The 17,685-nt window shown below is 41.9% G+C and overlaps 1 protein-coding gene and 1 pseudogene across 1 annotated transcript in view; both read right to left on the reverse strand.

Annotated features, from left to right (window-relative positions):
* LOC145392087 (uncharacterized) overlaps window positions 1–17,685 on the reverse strand; it is a 181,951-nt gene that overhangs the window by 113,252 nt on the left and 51,014 nt on the right. Inside the window, exons 5-6 of the mRNA XM_080266541.1 lie at window positions 14,403–14,412; window positions 9,828–9,954 (exon numbers count right to left, since the gene is read on the reverse strand). Of these exons, the coding sequence (XP_080122667.1) occupies window positions 9,828–9,954; window positions 14,403–14,412 (137 nt within the window). The remainder of the gene's footprint in view (window positions 1–9,827; window positions 9,955–14,402; window positions 14,413–17,685) is intronic.
* LOC145392323 (5S ribosomal RNA) lies at window positions 5,801–5,918 on the reverse strand (annotated as a pseudogene).

The raw sequence follows: 17,685 nt of genomic DNA on the forward strand, positions 1-17,685 counted from the left end.
GCATTAGTAGACATTTGTGCTGGGAGGGGGTTGGTGATAGCCAATACCCTCTTCAGGCATAAAATGATCCACAGGTATACATGGCGAGTGATGAGAAGGGTGGGTGGTGAACTGAACAAAAGGAAGGCAATGATTGATTATGTGTGTGTGGATGAAAGGATGCAAAGATGTGTAATGGAAGCAAGAGCTTATAGAGGCTGGGGGAGTGGACTTTCTGACCACTAATTGGTGGTGGCCAGAATTAGGATCCAAGTAAGATGGAGGAATAGAAGAAGGGAAAGACGAGAGGAAGGAGTAGTTGCAAGGAGAGTGGAAAGGTTACAAGAGGATGAGAAAAAGGCAGAGTATAAGAGAGAAGTGGAGGAACGATTGGGCAAATATGAATTGGAGCAGATGGGGGACGTGGAAGGTGTGTGCAGGATATTTACAGAAGAAATATGTGCAGCATGTGATATGGTGTGTGGGAGGAAGAGAAGACGGAGGGGGGTGCAAGGAACAGCGTGGTGGACCGAAGAGGTGAGACAGGCTGTGGCACAAAAGAAGAAAGCATACAATGAATGGATGAGAAATTGGGGTGTGGAAGAAGTTAAGAGGCAGAAGAGAGAGAGTTATATGTAGAAAGAAAGAGGTGAAAAGATTAGTAAGAGAGAGTAAGAAGAGAGTGAATGAGGAATTTGAAAGGAATTTGAGTGTAAAGTGGAGGGACTGTAAGAAAATGTTCTGGAAAGAGGTGAAGAGAGTAAGACAGGGTGGAAGTGAGGTTAGCAGGGGAGTGAAAGATAAAAATGGTAGATTACTAGTGGAGAAGGGAGAAAAAGTGAGCAGATGAAGAGAACACTTTAAGGAATTGTTGAACGTAGAGGATGGAAGTAATGCGAGTATAAGTGGCTGGGGAATGGCTGGGAGAAGGAGGGAGGTGAGAAAACAGGAAGAAATCAGTAGGATAGAAGTTGTGGAAGCAATGAAGAAAGTTAAATTGGGGAAAGCCCCAGGAATTGATGGAGTGTGTGGTAAAATACTGAAGCATGGGGGAGAGATAGTAGTAGAATGGATGTGGAAGATGTGCAGATTGGCCTGGGAGGAAGGTAGAGTCCCGGAGGATTGGAAGTCAGGTATAATTATTCCCTTGTACAAAGGAAAGGGGGAAAAAGAAGTGTGTGGTAATCATAGGGGCATTTGTCTTCTTCGTATAATAGAAAAAGTGTATGGTAGGATACTTATTGACAGAGTTAGAGAAAGAACAGAGGAATTAGTTGGAGAAGAACAGGGAGGCTTTAGGAAGGGAAGAGGTTGTGTAGATCAGATATTCATTCTTAGATCTTTAGTGGAAAAGTTTCTAGAGAGGGGAAAGAAGTTGTATGCGACTTTCATGAATTCGGAGAAAGCATATGACAGGGTGGATAGACAAGGATTGTGGAAAGTATTAAGAATATATGGAGTAGATGGGAAGCTGTTGAATGCTGTGAAGAGTATGTACGATGGTGCGAAGGCTGCAGTGCGTGTGGATGGAGAACTGAGTGAATTTTTCTCTTTGAAGGTTGGGTTGAAACAGGAATGTGTCATGTCTCCATGGTTGTTCAATCTGTACATGGATGGGGTAATAAAAGAGGTACAAGGTAGGGTAGTGGATGTTTGAGTGGCTCTGGTGAGAGAGGATAGTGTTTGGAAATTCCCTGTACTGTTGTTTGCAGATGATACTGTGTTGTTGAGTGAAGACGAAGGGGAGCTGCAAGGATTGGTGGATGAGTTTGGGAGAGTGTGTAAGAAACGGAATCTAAAGGTGAATGTAGGGAAGAGTAAAGTGATGGTCTTTGAGAGAGGTGAAGTCAGTGAATGTACAGCGAGGTTGGATGGTGAGGAATTGGAAAATGTGAGTACGTTTAAGTATTTGGGTAGTGTGATGAGTAAGGATGGAGGTTTGGAGGGTCAAGTGCTTGCAAGGGTACAGCAGGGAAGAAAGGTTGCTGGTTCTTTGAAAGCAATGATAAGAAACAGGGAAGTGGGCATGGAAGTGAAAAAGTTACTACATGACAGTATTGTGATACCAACTCTAACATATGGAAGTGAAGCTTGGACGTTGTTGGAAGGACACGAGTCAAGAGTGAGAGCAGTGAAAATGAGTTATTTAAGAGGAGTCTGTGGAGTCACGTGGAGAGACAGGCTGACGAATGAGGATATAAAGGAGTGTTGTGGTGTTGATGTGGATGTGATAGGAAGCGTTATGAGGAACACACTGAGGTGGTTTGGCCATGTGGAGAGGATGGAGGGTGAGAGACTGACGAAGAGAGTGTATGTGAGTGAGGTGGAGGGGGGAAGAGGGAAGGGGAGGCCGAGGATGAGATGGAGGGATGGGGTGGAGAGGTATATGAGAGAGGGGGGTGTGAGCTGGGAGCAGGGCAGTGAAATGGCGGGGGACAGGGCGACGTGGAGGCGATTTGTTTATGGCCGCCCCAAACGGGATTGAGGCGTCTGGCAAAAGATAGATAGATAGATCATCATCTAATTCAATGCTGCCCAATGAGAAGCATGGGAGCTCAGGGATAGGCAAATTGGTCCTGACATTTAACCCTTTAACCGCGGGTGTCATCTCAGAATGACACTGCAAAAACTGGACCAAACCGCGGGTGTCATTCTCGAATGTTTGTGAATATTTTGAATACCCCGCGTTTTTTCCGTGCACCAATTGTTTCAAGGGAGAGTAGCTATTAAGTTCTTTCACTCCAGCCGACCCCCACCTCCCTCCTCCCACCCCCTGGGCCCTCACCTCCCACCCCCCGGTCCCCCTACCCCACCCCTGACCAACACGCATCAGTATCTGTCCAGCTGTGTGAGTGACAACACCGCTGATGTGGCAGTGAAGTGCAGGCAATTACAGTGCCTTTTACCTGCCTCAGTGAACACAGAGTGGGTGTTTATCGTATGTGCAGTGTTCATATATGTTTATAGTTTTATCATCAGAATGAGGTTGGCATTTGGTAATGGTGTGTGAGCGAAAAATAGTGATTACAACACCGCTGACGTGGCAGTGAAGTGCGGGCAATTACAGTGCCTTTTACCTGCCTCAGTGAACACAGGGTGGGTGTTTATCGTATGTGCAGTGTTCATATATGCTTATAGTATTATTATCAGAATGAGGTTGGCATTTGGTAATGGTGTGTGAACGAAAAATAGTGATTACAACACCGCTGATGTGGCAGTGAAGTGCGGGCAATTACAGTGCCTTTTACCTGCCTCAGTGAACACAGAGTGGGAGTTTATCGTATGTGCAGTGTTCATATATGTTTATAGTATTATTATCAGAATGAGGTTGGCATTTGGTAATGATGTGTGAGCGAAGGTGATGGTGTGTGAGCGAAAAATAGTGATTTTAGATCGCTCACTTCTAACGGCACTGCCCATCCAGTGATAGTCAACGAAATCATGAAACCTACATCATTGCAAAGCCGAAGGTTAGTACTTTCTAATGGTACCTTATTTTTTGTTCTAGATTAATTCTGTGCAGAGTTATAAAGGTTTAAAGTTTGTTTACATTTTGGCTGAAACCCCCGCGGGAGAGGACAGTCGGGGCAAAACAATACCCGCGGTTAAAGGGTTAAGATGAAACTGACCAGCCTCACTCATCCCTGAGTGGCAATATGTGAGCAATAAACCCCAACCACCCCTTGGATATGGAAAACTGCACAGGCACAATCTGAATGGAGCACCTTAATTACCAGTGGTGGGCAGCACAAATGAAGAAGGACCTTGTGCAAGTGCAAGTGCGCAATCTGACAAATATTTAGCTTGCGCAATGTCACAAAGCACAAGCACAAACCATTTGCATATATTTGTGGGAATTACTGTAAAATATTGAGATATTTACAAAAATTAGAAAACTTACTTACTTTTATTTATTATTATTTTCTATTATTTGTAATTTGCGCAAGTGCACAATCTAATATTTAGCTTGCGCAATGTCGCTAACCATTTGCATATATTTGTGGGAATTACTGTAAAATATTGAGATATTTAAACAAACTAGTATACTTACTTTTATTTATTATGATTCTATCTATCTATCTATTGCCAGACGCCTAAATCATGTTAGGGGTGGCCACTGGCCACAAACAAGCAACAAATTGCCTCCATCTCACCCTGTCTCCTGCCATTTCACTGCCCTGCTCCCAGCTCACACCCCCCTCTCTCATATACTTCTCCACTCCATTCCTCCATCTCATCCTTGGCCTCCCCTTCCCTCTCCCCCCCTCCACCTCACTCACATACACTCTCCTCATTAGTCTCTCACTCTCCATCCTCTCCATATGACCAAACCACCTCAATGTGTTTCTCCTAACACTTCCTATCATATCCACATCCACACCACAACGCTCCTTCACTTCCTCATTTGTCAGACTGTCTCTCCACGTAACTCCACATGCTCCTCTCAAATAACTCATATATTTCCACAGCTCTCACTCTTGACTTCTGTCCCTCCAACAAGGTCAAAGCTTCACTTCCATACATCAGAGGTGGTATCACAATTCTGTCATGGGGTAACTTTCTCACTTGTGGAAGTTCAACAGAGGAGTGAGCAGGCTGCGTAACAGAGGGACAGGGAAACAAAGGTTGTGATGTAGCCAGTTTTACTTTTATCTGCATTTTTGCAAGACGTTGTATTTAATAATTCAATATAGAATTCAATATAGATATACAATAGCATGTGCAATTCCTTACAAAACTCATTAAAACTCAAAAATCCACATCCTAATAAATTACCAGGCTGTGGATATTTGATTTCAATAATATGTTTTAATGATTTTCGTAAGGAATTGCATATGCTACTCTTAATAAATAATGTATTTTTAATTATTACTTACTAATAATAATAATTTTAAAAATATTAAAATACATTATCTCTACTGAAGCATTCTAAGAAATGCTACTACCCTCTGTCCCTCCCGCCAGAACCCTCGCGACCCGCCCGAGCCTCCCCCATTCCTTGCCCAGATGTACAGGAAGCTCCCAAGCCCACGTATCCCTTGGATTCCACAGTGCGCAATCCACAGGACAGGTGCACAAGGCAGGTGAACAAGCTCATATTTAGTTGTGCAAGCGCAACTAAATTTGCGCTTGCGCACCTGCCTTCTCATGTGCGAAAGCACAATATTGCGCATGGTCTCGTGCGGTGCGCAATGCGCAAACAATATTCACCGGAGTGCAACGGTGTGCAATTGCGCTATGCGCAGGTGTTTGTGCACTTGCCCAGCACTGTTAATTACCCACTAAACCACCAGATGCCATAATTAAGTTATATGGTTACCACCCAGCATAGTAAAAGGTTTCCTGGTGTACATGAAACCATTTGGCTTGTTACTCAGTGTAGAGTCACCCACAGGCAGAAGGTACAGGAAAGAATGAAGGAAAAAAGGACAGAAGAGGGAGTGTAGAGTCATCTGTAGGCATAAGGAAGAGGAAAGAATGAAGGAAAGAAAGACAGAAATGGACGCAAAGAAAGAAAGAAGGAAGAGAGGAAAGGACAGTCACCCAAGGGCAGCACTACATCGAGTGAGTGGATGGTGAGCGCCCCCACCTACAATGTGCCAAAATTTTCTTTCAATAAAATATAACACAGTACCTCACTGGCTATATACAGTCCTTGAAACTGTAGTGATCTACTTGAAACAAATCTCAATACTGGTTATCCATCCATCCATCCATTGCCAGACGCCATGTATCCCAAACGGGGTGGTCAAGGGCTTAGTTAATTGTTTTACAGAGAGGGGCACTAATCCTCCATCAACCCCACTTGACACGTAGGGATGCCAACAGCATCTGGTGTTCCCAGGTGGTCACCCATCCAAGTACTAACCAGACCCAACGTTGCTTAACTTCGCTGATCAGACGGGAAGCGGTGTACTCAACGTGGCATGGTCATACTGGTTATCATTGTCAATTAAAATAGCCTTCTCACCTTGGTTACCTGTTGGCTGCTCTCCTTGCTGCAGGTACACCACAGCGACCATGCAGAATGGAGAGTGGCCAACTGGCTATCAGATGATCTAGACACACTTGTGCATTTCATGGAACAGTCTCCCAACAATAATGAAAATTATAACCTGTGGAGCCACGTGGAGAGACAGGCTGACGAACGAGGATATAAAGGAGCATTGTGGTGTGGATGTGGATGTGATAGGAAGCGTTATGAGGAACACACTGAGGTGGTTTGGCCATGTGGAGAGGATGGAGGGTGAAAGACTGACGAAGAGAGTGTATGTGAGTGAGGTGGAGGGGGGAAGAGGGAGGGGGAGGCCGAGGATGAGATGGAGCGATGGGGTGGAGAGGTATATGAGAGAGGGGGGTGTGAGTTGGGAGCAGGGCAGTGAAATGGCGGGGAAGAGGGCGACTTGGAGGCGATTTGTTTGTGGCCACCCCAAACGGGATTGAGGCGTCTGGCAATAGATAGATAACCATTTTTAATTTAATTAATTACCGTTATCGTAAATGACATAGTAATACTAATAGTAATACTAAAAGATGGCCAAGTAATAGTAATAGCAACAGATGACCACTAAAGTAATATCACTACTGTAGTAACATAATAGAGAACAACTGAAACTAATAGGAATTGTAATAGAAACCCTGTAACAGACTCCATGTCTGATGTGACACTTTTCTGTATGTGAAATACTGAAACTTGTGACTTGGAATTCATGTCAACCTCATGTAACCATCATCCCCTTCTTGGGCCTCTACACAGGTGCCTGAGCCAAGATGCACGCTAGTGTTTCCACTAGCTGTGATCATTGTCTTTCATTTTATTTTCTGCATGAATGACCACTGGAACACCATTGTTATTGCCAAATAATAGTGCAAGTGCTTAAAAAATAGTGCAGTGTAATATAAAGTGAAGTGATACCTTTTTCTGTCTGAAATATTGAAACTTGACACAGAAATCGTGTCAATCGTAGGTAACCATCAGCCCCTTTAGCAGCCTCTACACAGCTGACTGAGCCAAGATGCCTGCCCAGTGTTTATAATGGCTGTGATCATTGCCTTTTATTTTATTTTGTGCATGAAAGGCAACTGAAACATTACTGCTATCACCAGATAATAGGGCAAGTACTCAAATAGTGCAATATGTGATATTAAAGTAAGTGATAATGTATCTTTTATGATAATGTATCCTTTATTGTGGAGTGACAGTCCAGGCCCTCCAACTGTCCCCTATCCTGGAGGGGGGGGGGGGACCCTTGGTGATGACTCATGCTGGCAAAGGACAAACTGGTTGGTGGCAGAGGTTTTTTAGGTCATTTTAGGCTTCACAGTCAAGGTCACCCCACCCCAACCCCACTAAATGATTGAACCCATGTTGTATCGGCCTCATTATGCAATAATTCGTTATGCAATAGTCTTCACTTGACGCAACTCTATCACAACAACGTTGCACTGTATACTGCTTAGCTGACTTGTTAACTGTTCAGGATTTGTAGCCGCCTGCACTCTTAGTGGGGGATACGGGGTAAAGAAACCCGTCCAGCTGGACTTAACTATTTATCCAGTCATACCTGGAATTGCAATTTTACTCTCTCAATATGCTAAAGCGGCATCACTCGCCATTGTTACAACACTTGGTCACACACATAATTACAATTTACCAAAGTTTACTTCGTATACACATATCGCTTTAATACTTGTCCTTACTTTCCTACATTTATAATCGGGTTCTGTCATAACATCAACCACGTGCAGATCAATAAGCATTCTTAAAAGTAAGCAAGGCCAACTCACTTGTGGCGGGTCCAATTTTCGTCTTACATTATCAGTGTGTGGGTAGGGGTGTGAAGTACACAACACTAGTCTCTCACGAGCGTAATATTCTCCCAGCAATAACACATTCACAGGATGGTCATGGAGTCGTACATTGCGCTTGAACTCCACCCTTTCGGAGTCTCCATCTAGTATATCCACAGGATTGACATCACCACGTCCCTCACTTGTCCCCGGCTACCCACACACTGCCCCCACACTGCATGAATGCATGACTTGATGTTAAAGAATCAATAGACTACGTAAAGTTTCTTCTTAAAACTCGCGTGTACTGATAGGATATGGGATTTTCACGTACAGTACAGCATAAGCTAATAATACTCGTCTCCTGTCGCCCTGTGAAGCTCTCACCCAATGGCACATTCAAGCTACGATGCTTTTAAGCTTAAACAGCCGAATGCTGGGTACTGAACTGGGGTCGCAGAGAGCATATATTTATAGAACAAAATATATACTTAAAATTACATGATAGCATTGGTGTAAGTTTTAGTCATACGTCGCGTTACACCCTGTATATAGGGGAGAGAAGGGATCTGTGATGATTTGGAGAAGGCTTCTGACACAGTCCCTAGGGAGGTGGTGAAGTAGGCAATGAGAAAAATTGGGATCGAGGAGTGGCTGGTTTAGAGAGGTTATGGCTATGTATGTGGGTGCTCACACCCAGGTGAGGGTGAATGGAGATTTGTGATGAGTTTGCTGTAAATGTTGGTGTGCAGCAGGAGTCAGTCTTGAGCCCTTTGCTGTTTATCACTGTAGCTGAAACCCTCTCACATGACCTCAAAAATGGACTACCATGGGAGATGTTGCACGCCAATGACATGGTGTTGATTGCTGATAATGAAAGGGAGGCAGTGGAAAGATTTATGAAGTGAAGAGATGGTATGGGACACAAGGGCATGCAACTAAGTGCAGATAAAACATTGGAGATGGTATCTAGAGTTGGGGGCGGTACTATGAAAGAAGAGAGTTAGGGTTGCAAGAAGCAGACTGAAAAAGGTCTGGGACGAGGTCACAGAATGTGACCTTCGAGATAAGGGACAGAACAGGGAGGCTCCAGTGACTGAGGAACATGGAAAGCCAGCATTAGTGTGAAATGTGGGCCCATAGATTTACCATCAGGATTTCACGTTGATCTTAAAGACTCGTATTACTACTGGATGCTTTATTGGGAGCTTAGATGTTACACCCACAGAGTGTAGTTGAACTCTAACTCTCATTCAATCTTTTAGGGTGCAGGTGTAGTTTCCTTTTTGTGCTGCCCAGTGTCACCCCTACAGTGTTTACATATAGAACTGTGTCTCCTGCAGAATTTGCAAGAGGTCTGCTGGTCTCAGACTGACTCATGAGGTTCATAGATAACTCAGCAACAAAACATTCAGTCGCTTTCTCATACATTAGGTGACCAAGGCCAACACATGCAAGCATGTTGGAGTCTTTATAAACAAAACGAAACAGACCCAACACTGGAGCTGTAAGTTACCGTGCACCTCAAAATGAATGTAGCTGCACATCGCAGTTCATGAGTTAACCAACATGATTATGGGGTTGTTGTTGATCAACCCAGTCTCTCTGACTACGCAGTCCCAACAAATGCAGGCAAGCAAGCGCACCTGCGGGGCCATCCCATGCAGCAAAATGATGTTCCTTTGTGGCATACAGTGCCTCCCCAGAGTGAGGTGAAGGTAAAAGTGTGGAGGTTTGGTTCCTGGATAAACACTGCATTTGCCTCTCCACCCAGTTAATAGGGGCACCCCATAATCTGGTTTTATGGTTACTGCTCAGCACTGAAAATGGTTTCCTGAGTTATGGGAAACCATTAGGCTATTCTTGTCACTCGTGTAGGGCAACCTGAAGTGGAATAAAGTTTAATACAAAGTGGCAGGAGCAAAAGGGTGAACTACAAAGAGACACAGACTGAATGAGAAAGTGAAAGGATGAAATAGGCAGCATTACATCAACTGAGTGGATGATGGTCACTGCACTCACCAGAATATGATATAAGGAAGAAGTGTGGACAGTACCTGAGAATATGTGGTGATGGTGGGTAAGTTGAATGACTCTGAGACTTGCGTGGCATTGTCCAAGACTCCCTCTGAAGCGCACAGTCCCTGAGCCACTGCTGCCACGCCACCTGCCGGCCCCACACTGCTGTTGTTGCTGCCCAAACCTGCACCATCTACATGATACAATGAATTTTTTTTTTTTCCCTCAGTACATGCAGGGTTGGCAATTTTTTACAGTACATCTAGGGTTGCAATTTCTTTTCTTATACAGTACAGGGTTACAATTTACAAGATTAGCCAGTAAGAATAAGCATAATGATCATCCTTACAAAGAGAGTGCTTTTTGTATACTGTAAAGCAGAGGTCCCCAACCTGCAGTCTAAGGGTGCCATGGCACCCTCGAAACCTTATTACGGAGCCTGCAAGGTGCCTCGGCAACTTATGATATACTGTATTTGTCATTCTCTCTCATAGTTCAAATATATATATATAGATATATATATATATATACAGTATATATAGTAAAACCTCAATTTAACGGCATTCATTCTAAGGCAACCCCAAACTAACAGCACAAATCTCCCAAGGAATATTTATGCAAAAAACAAATTTAAATTCCCCCAAAATGGGTAAAAATTAGAAAGAAATTTAAATGTGGTGGGCGCCAAGTGCATCTCGATCGTCTGTTTGCAGTTTCCCACCAACTGGGTATGTTTATGCTCACCCAGTCTTCCTCCCGCCTAACCTGACTCCAAAGTGAAGAAAATTAGCATGTAAGGTTAGATTTAAGATCTAGCGTTATAAACTTCATAACTTAGTGAACTTATTTACACAGTGCCATCTACTCCAACTTGCCAACTAACTTACCTGGATTACCATACTTACCTGGATTACTATACAGTAGAGTCGCAATTTAAGACCAAACGAAACAACGATCTTACAATAACATGAGCATTTAATTTCTCCCATAATTATATAACAGCAAGGTAATACCACTCAACTGCGCGAGAGACACTGTGGGAAATGGGTGTTTTGGTACTGGATTTCCAGATACAACTCACGTGTAATGCTTTTGTTGGTCACCGATTGGTTTCCTCGACCCGACCCGACCCACGTGACCCCCATACCACCAGCCACAGCCTGCTGCCTACCTCAGTGTTGTGTGAATGGTCGCTGTGATGAAAAGTTTATTTGCTTATTTCCTTGCTCTTCGTTCCCTCTCAGAACTGAGCACGTGATTCCAAACTAACTTTAGTTATGCCTAAGCACCCTGAAAGTGATATGAACACAAGAAAAGCATTTATTCTAAATGAAAATGTAAAACTGTTGGACGAAGTGGCGTGTAGCGCAAATGATCAGACAGATAATATAAGTTGGGATGTTTACGATGTGGATAGTTTTCTTTGCTGGAAAAAAAAGTTAATGATGGAGCAGTAAAATTCATATACTGTATTCGCCTTTAATGCAACGAGTGTGGGGGAAAAAAAAAAAAAAAAAAGAGGCTTCGTGCTCGATCTTTTTTTTTTTATAAACTGACGATCTTTCATCAAGTAAATTCGGATCTTAAAATACGTGAAGACACTACGTGTTGACATAAACAGTTAGGCAAGATAATTATGTGAGTCCAGTTCTTGTGAATTATACTGTCATACAAATTATACTGTTTGGCTGACTTGTATATTTTTTACAATTTCTGCATTCGTGTGTATCTTAGAAGTGAGATACGCAATCACTCCATGCCGACGACTTCTTTATAGTTTTTTTTTTCCTTTATTGTTGATGACTGACAGCTTTCAAAAAGTTTCACACTGCATTTTTTTTTTTTTAATTAGTACCGACAGTATTCGTGACAAAATACGTGTGATGCTGGCCGGTAATTATTCACAAGTTGTTTAGGTCAAGGTTATGCATGAGTTCTAATGAGGCCTGTCAAAAGGCTTAGTGGCAATCCTTGGTGATTAAAATTTTTATGGGGAGTACAGTATTAGGGGACAAAGCTAATCAGTTAGGTTAGGTTAGAATTCAGTAGCTATGCATTGATGTGTCCGATCAGTGAGGTCATAAGTAAACACACTGTCTTCGGTGCCTGAAGGCAGACGTAATTCCAATAATCTATCTTTAAATATACTTTTAACAAAAAATATGAGGCTCCTAGAACCTAACCCCTTATTTACATGTAAATATATGTCACGTATTAGTGCGGAGTCGATTTTGCACGTGGTTCTGCATAACCTATCTTGTGTTGTATGAAGATTCTACTGTACTTACCTGGATTACCGTACTGTACTTACCTGGATTACTGTTCAGTACTTTACTACCACACCACATCTACCTGCTTTTGTTCTAAATATAAATTTTTCTTTTTTATTTTATACGTCTGCACATGTTTATATGCTTAAAAATGTATTAAAATGTGTTAGCGTGAGTTCCGGGGATATCGATAGGTGTAAGCCCCAATCTAACGGAATTTCATTTCTTTCGGCATGCTCAGGGTCCCCTAGGGTGCTGTTAAATCAAGGTTTTACTCTGTGTGTGTGTGTATATATATATATATATATATATATATATATATATCTTTCATGATCATCATCATCATCAGGCATTATAAGTCCACCGCTGAACGAAGGCCTCCCTCAACCTTCTCCACGAATTCCTTGGCTGAGCCAATCTTTGCCACGTTTTCCCTGCAAATTTCTCTATCTCATCTCTCCACCTCCTGTCTGGCCTTTTTCTGCTATGATTATCATCTCTTGGTGTCCAGTCAGTCAACCACTTGCTCCATTGATTTTCCCTTGTTCTTGCTGCATGGCCTGCCCACCTCCATTTCTGTTCTTTTATAACTTCTATAATATCTTTGACTTTTGTCTGCTCTCTCACCCAAGTTGATCTTTTCCTGTCTCTTAAAGATATTTCCAACATTGACCTTTCCATTGCTCTCTGAGAACGAATAATTTATTTTCCATCGATTTTGTCAGTTTCCAAGTCTCACAACCATTAGTCATAGCTGGAATTATCTATCTATCTATCTATCTATTGCCAGACGCCTTAATCCCGTTTGGGGTGACCACAAACAAATCGCCTCCAAGTCGTCCTGTCCCCCGCCATCTCACTGCCCTGCTCCCAAGTCACACCCCCCTCTCTCATATACCTCTCCACCCCATCCCTCCATCTCATCCTCGGCCTCCCCCTCCCTCTTCCCCCCTCCACCTCACTCACATACACTCTCTTCGTCAGTCTTTCACCCTCCATCCTCTCCACATGGCCAAACCACCTCAGTGTGTTCCTCATAACGCTTCCTATCACATCCACATCAATACCACAACGCTCCTTTATATCCTCATTCGTCAGCCTGTCTCTCCATGTGACTCCACAGGCTCCTCTTAAATAACTCATTTCCACTGCTCTCACTCTTGACTTGTGTCCTTCCAACAACGTCCAAGCTTCACTTCCGTACGTCAGAGTTGGTATCACAATACTGTCATGTAGTAATATTTTCACTTCCATGCTCACTTCCCTGTTTCTTATCACTGCTTTCAAAGAACCAGCAACCTTTCTTCCCTGCTGTACCCTTGCATGCACTTCACCATCCAAACCTCCATCCTTACTCATCACACTACCCAAGTACTTAAATGTACTCACATTTTCCAATTCCTCACCATCCAACCTCGCTGTACATTCACTGACTTCACCTCTCTCAAAGACCATCACTTTACTCTTCCCTACATTCACCTTTCGATTCCGTTTCTTACACACTCTCCCAAACTCATCCACCAAGCCTTGCAGCTCCCCTTCGTCTTCACTCAACAACACAGTATCATCTGCAAACAACAGTACAAGGAGTTTCCAAACACTATCCTCTCTCACCAGGGCCACTCCAACATCCACTACCCTACCTTGTACCTCTTTTATTACCCCATCCATGTAAAGATTGAACAACCATAGAGACATGACACATCCCTGTTTCAACCCAACTTTCAAAGAGAAAAATTCACTTAGTTCACCATCCACACGCACTGCAGCCTTCGCACCATCGTACATACTCTTCACAGCATTCAACAACTTCCCATCTACTCCACATATTCTTGACACTTTCCACAATCCTTGTCTATCCACCTTGTCATATGCTTTCTCCAAATCCATGAAAGCCGCATACAACTTCTCTCCCTTCTCTAGAAACTTTTCCACTAAAGATCTAAGAATGAATAATTGATCTACACAACCTCTTCCCTTCCTAAAGCCTCCCTGTTCGTCTCCAACTAATTTCTCTGTTATTTCTCTAACTCTGTCAATAAGTATCCTACCATACACTTTTCCTATTATACTAAGAAGATAAATGCCCCTATGATTACCACACACTTTTTTTTCCCCTTTTCCTTTGTACAAGGGAATAATTATACCTGACTTCCAATCCTCCGGGACTCTACCTTCCTCCCAGGCCAATCTGCACATCTTCCACATCCATTCTACTACTATCTCTCCCCCATGCTTCAGCATTTCACCACACACTCCATCAATTCCTGGGGCTTTCCCCGATTTAACTTTCTTCATTGCTTCCACAACTTCTATCCTACTGATTTCTTCCTGTCTTCTCACCTCCCTCCTTCTCCCAGCCATTCCCCAGCCACTTATACTCGCATTACTTCCATCCTCTATGTTCAGCAATTCCTTAAAGTGTTCTCTCCATCTGCTCACTTTTTCTCCCTTCTCCACTAGTAATCTACCATACATTCGTTATATACTTTTCGTTTCATACAAACTGGCAAGCTACTTTTCATAATGTCTCTATGTTTACCGAAAGCTTTCCATCCAATTGTAATGCGTCTTTTTATTTCGCTATCATTATTTTTCGTTAATTTTAGTATTTGTCCCAGGTAATTGTACTCCTCGACTTCTTCAAGAATTTCTCCACTTATTCTTATGACGCTCTTTGGTGTTTGAGGATTAAACATTACTTTAGTTTTACTCCGGTTCATCTTTAGCCCTACTTTGAGACTTTCTCTGTTCAGGTCATTTAACATTTCTTGCAACGTCTCTGCTTTTTCTAAGATTAGGACAATGTCATCTGCAAATCTTAAATGGTTTAGCTTTTCTCCATCTATTTTTACACCATTGTTTTCCCAGTCTAGCTTTCTGAAAATACTTTCTAGGCATGCTATAAATAACTATGGTGAAATTGTATCTCCCTGACGCACGCCCTTCTCAATCTTAATTTTCTCTGAGTCCTTATGTAATTTAACTGTAGCAGTTCCCTCTTTATATATGTTTTTGAGCAGTTTTACAATGTTCTCATTCACTCCTTGTTCTCGCAATGAATTTATAATCGCTATGTGCTCCACCGAGTCGAAAGCCTTTTCGTAATCAACAAAACCTAAGCACAGTGGTTTATTATATTCTGTAGTGTTCTCAATTAGCTGATTCATTGTGCGCAGATGATCAGTGGTCGAATACCCGCATTGGAATCCTGCCTGTTCACGAGGTTGGTTTTCCTCCAAATTTGTAGCTATTCTGTTTGTAAGGACTTTAGTGAAAAGTTTGTAAATGACTGATAGCAAGCTAATGGGTCGATAGTTACTAAGGTCTTTTGAGTCGCCTTTTTTATAAAGTAGAATAACAATTGCATTACACCATGTTTTGGGAATTTTCTTCTATTTTATATATTGGGTAAATAAGTGAGTAAGCCTATTTTGTACTTCTGCTCCTGCATCCAACAGTAAATCTGCTACTATTCCGTCTTCTCCCGGAGCCTTCCCTCTTTTCATATTTTTAAGAGAAATATTTACTTTGTCTGGTGTTATCTCAAATATTTCACTTGTGTCAACAGAAAAGTTAGCTATTGGTACTACTGTCTTTGATGCATACAGTTCTTTGTAAAATTCTTCAACTCGCTTCAGCATCATATCTCTACATTTAATGGCTTCACCGTTTTTGTCTTTTAGTGATGTAATTTGTTGCTTTCCAAGAGCCATTTTATTTTGGACCTATTTCAGACTTTTTCCTTTTTCGATGGTTTCTTTGATTTGATCCATATTTCTCTTTCTTTTTTCTTCTCTTTGTCTTTTGTTGATAAGCTTATTTAATTCCGCTCATTCTATTTCATCTTTCTTTGTTTTTACTTTCATTACCTTTCTTTTTTTTCATAAGCTCAAGTGTATTCTCTGAATACTTCCCCGCCTTTGGTTGTATTAGGTTTTCCTACTACCTCCGCTGATTCTTTTAGGACTTTTGTTAGTCTGTCATTCAACTCATCAATGTCACATTCAGCGTAACTGAGAGCCTGAAATCTGTTCCTTATTTCCAACTGAAAAGCTGCTTTGTTTTTGCTGACTTTTATTGGGCATATCTTTTTGTCTTTAATCATCTTCTTTCTTTCACTTTTGAAATTGAATCTTGCTGTGCAACCCACCATTCTATGGTCACTTCCAATATTTACTTTGTTGATAACTGTGACGTTTGTGAGTGTGTTATTCTTATTTGCTATAATGAAGTCAATTTCATTCTTTGTTTCTCCATTTGGGCTTCTCCAGGTCCACTTTCTCCCTGTTCTTTTGTGAAAGAATGTGTTCATTATTCTCATGTTAAACATTTCTGCAAAGTTTACCAACATTTCTCCTCTTTCGTTCCTTTCTCCCACTCCAAATTTTCCCATACATGCTTCTACATTTTTTGATTTACCAACTTTTGCATTGAAGTCTCCCATGAGTATAGTATTGGTGGTCTTTTCTTCTTCCATAATCTGGGAGATGTCATCAGAGAATGTTTCAATTTCTTCATCTGAGCTCTGAGAAGTTGGTGCATATATATATACAGTATATATATATATATATATATATATATACATACAGTAATCCCTCTACTTTCTGGACGCCCACTTTCCGGACATCTCCACTTACCGGACATTGTGGGTCTGGACCAACGGAACCGAAAATGGCCAAAAATAGAAAAAAAATCCCAAAAAAATCCGAATTTTTTCCCATCTGTAATTTGAAATTGCCATACAGCGCCAAACAGCTGCTTACACCATGGCCCCTTCACCCCTTCCTTCCTCCCCTCTCCCCCCTTCCCTGTCAGGGTTGCCATTTGTTATTTTTCATTACCAAATGTGGGCCAATTTGGTAAGGAACAATTCGTTTGGTAATGAATCAGAATAATGCATTACCAAATGGATTTTTCACATGTATGAGGATACACAGGATGGAGATGGTGGATTGTTTGCTCTCTCTGATTAATCTGCTACCCTACATAGCGTGAAAATAATTAACATGGTGTTAATTATAAGGAGAGTGATTACATGTATTTCCACTTGTATATATAATTAGTGAAGAATACACGCTAGCTTTACGAATTTGGTAATTAAAAGTTAAATTTGGTAATGAAAGTTGAGGAGACTGGTAATGTGGCCATTGTAATCTGGCAACTCTGTTTCTCCGACATCAACAGTTACTCCCTAACTTCGATTGTGAATAAGATGCTTATCGCACTGCAAGCCACACGTGCTCATTTTTTGTGAATAAACAGTGAATATACTGCAATACCTCACCTCCAAACCACATGGGAATTTACAGTGTTGTGCAGTGTTAAGAAATTTGAACTTAGATTGGAAAGGATCAACTGTGGAGTGCAAATTGGCAGTTTATCTGGCAGTTAGAACTGCAGTGGTGCAGTTAAGAACAATGTGCAGTGTTAAACAATTATAACTCACAGTGCAAAGAATGGCACAACATTGGATTACTGTACGTGCTTCAAGAGCATTTTCACCACTGCCAAAACCTTAGAAAGGCAGCCACAAACGTGATGTAAGTACCCTGGCTGAGGTACAGTCACTTCTAATTCCTCATTCTTTGGTTCCTTTTCATTTATTTCATGCTTTATGTCCATT

The sequence above is a fragment of the Coenobita brevimanus genome, chromosome 21 (assembly GCF_032717465.1).
Source record: "Coenobita brevimanus isolate Jiangsu-jjx chromosome 21, ASM3271746v2, whole genome shotgun sequence".
In the NCBI taxonomy this organism is placed as follows: Eukaryota; Metazoa; Arthropoda; class Malacostraca; order Decapoda; family Coenobitidae; genus Coenobita; species Coenobita brevimanus.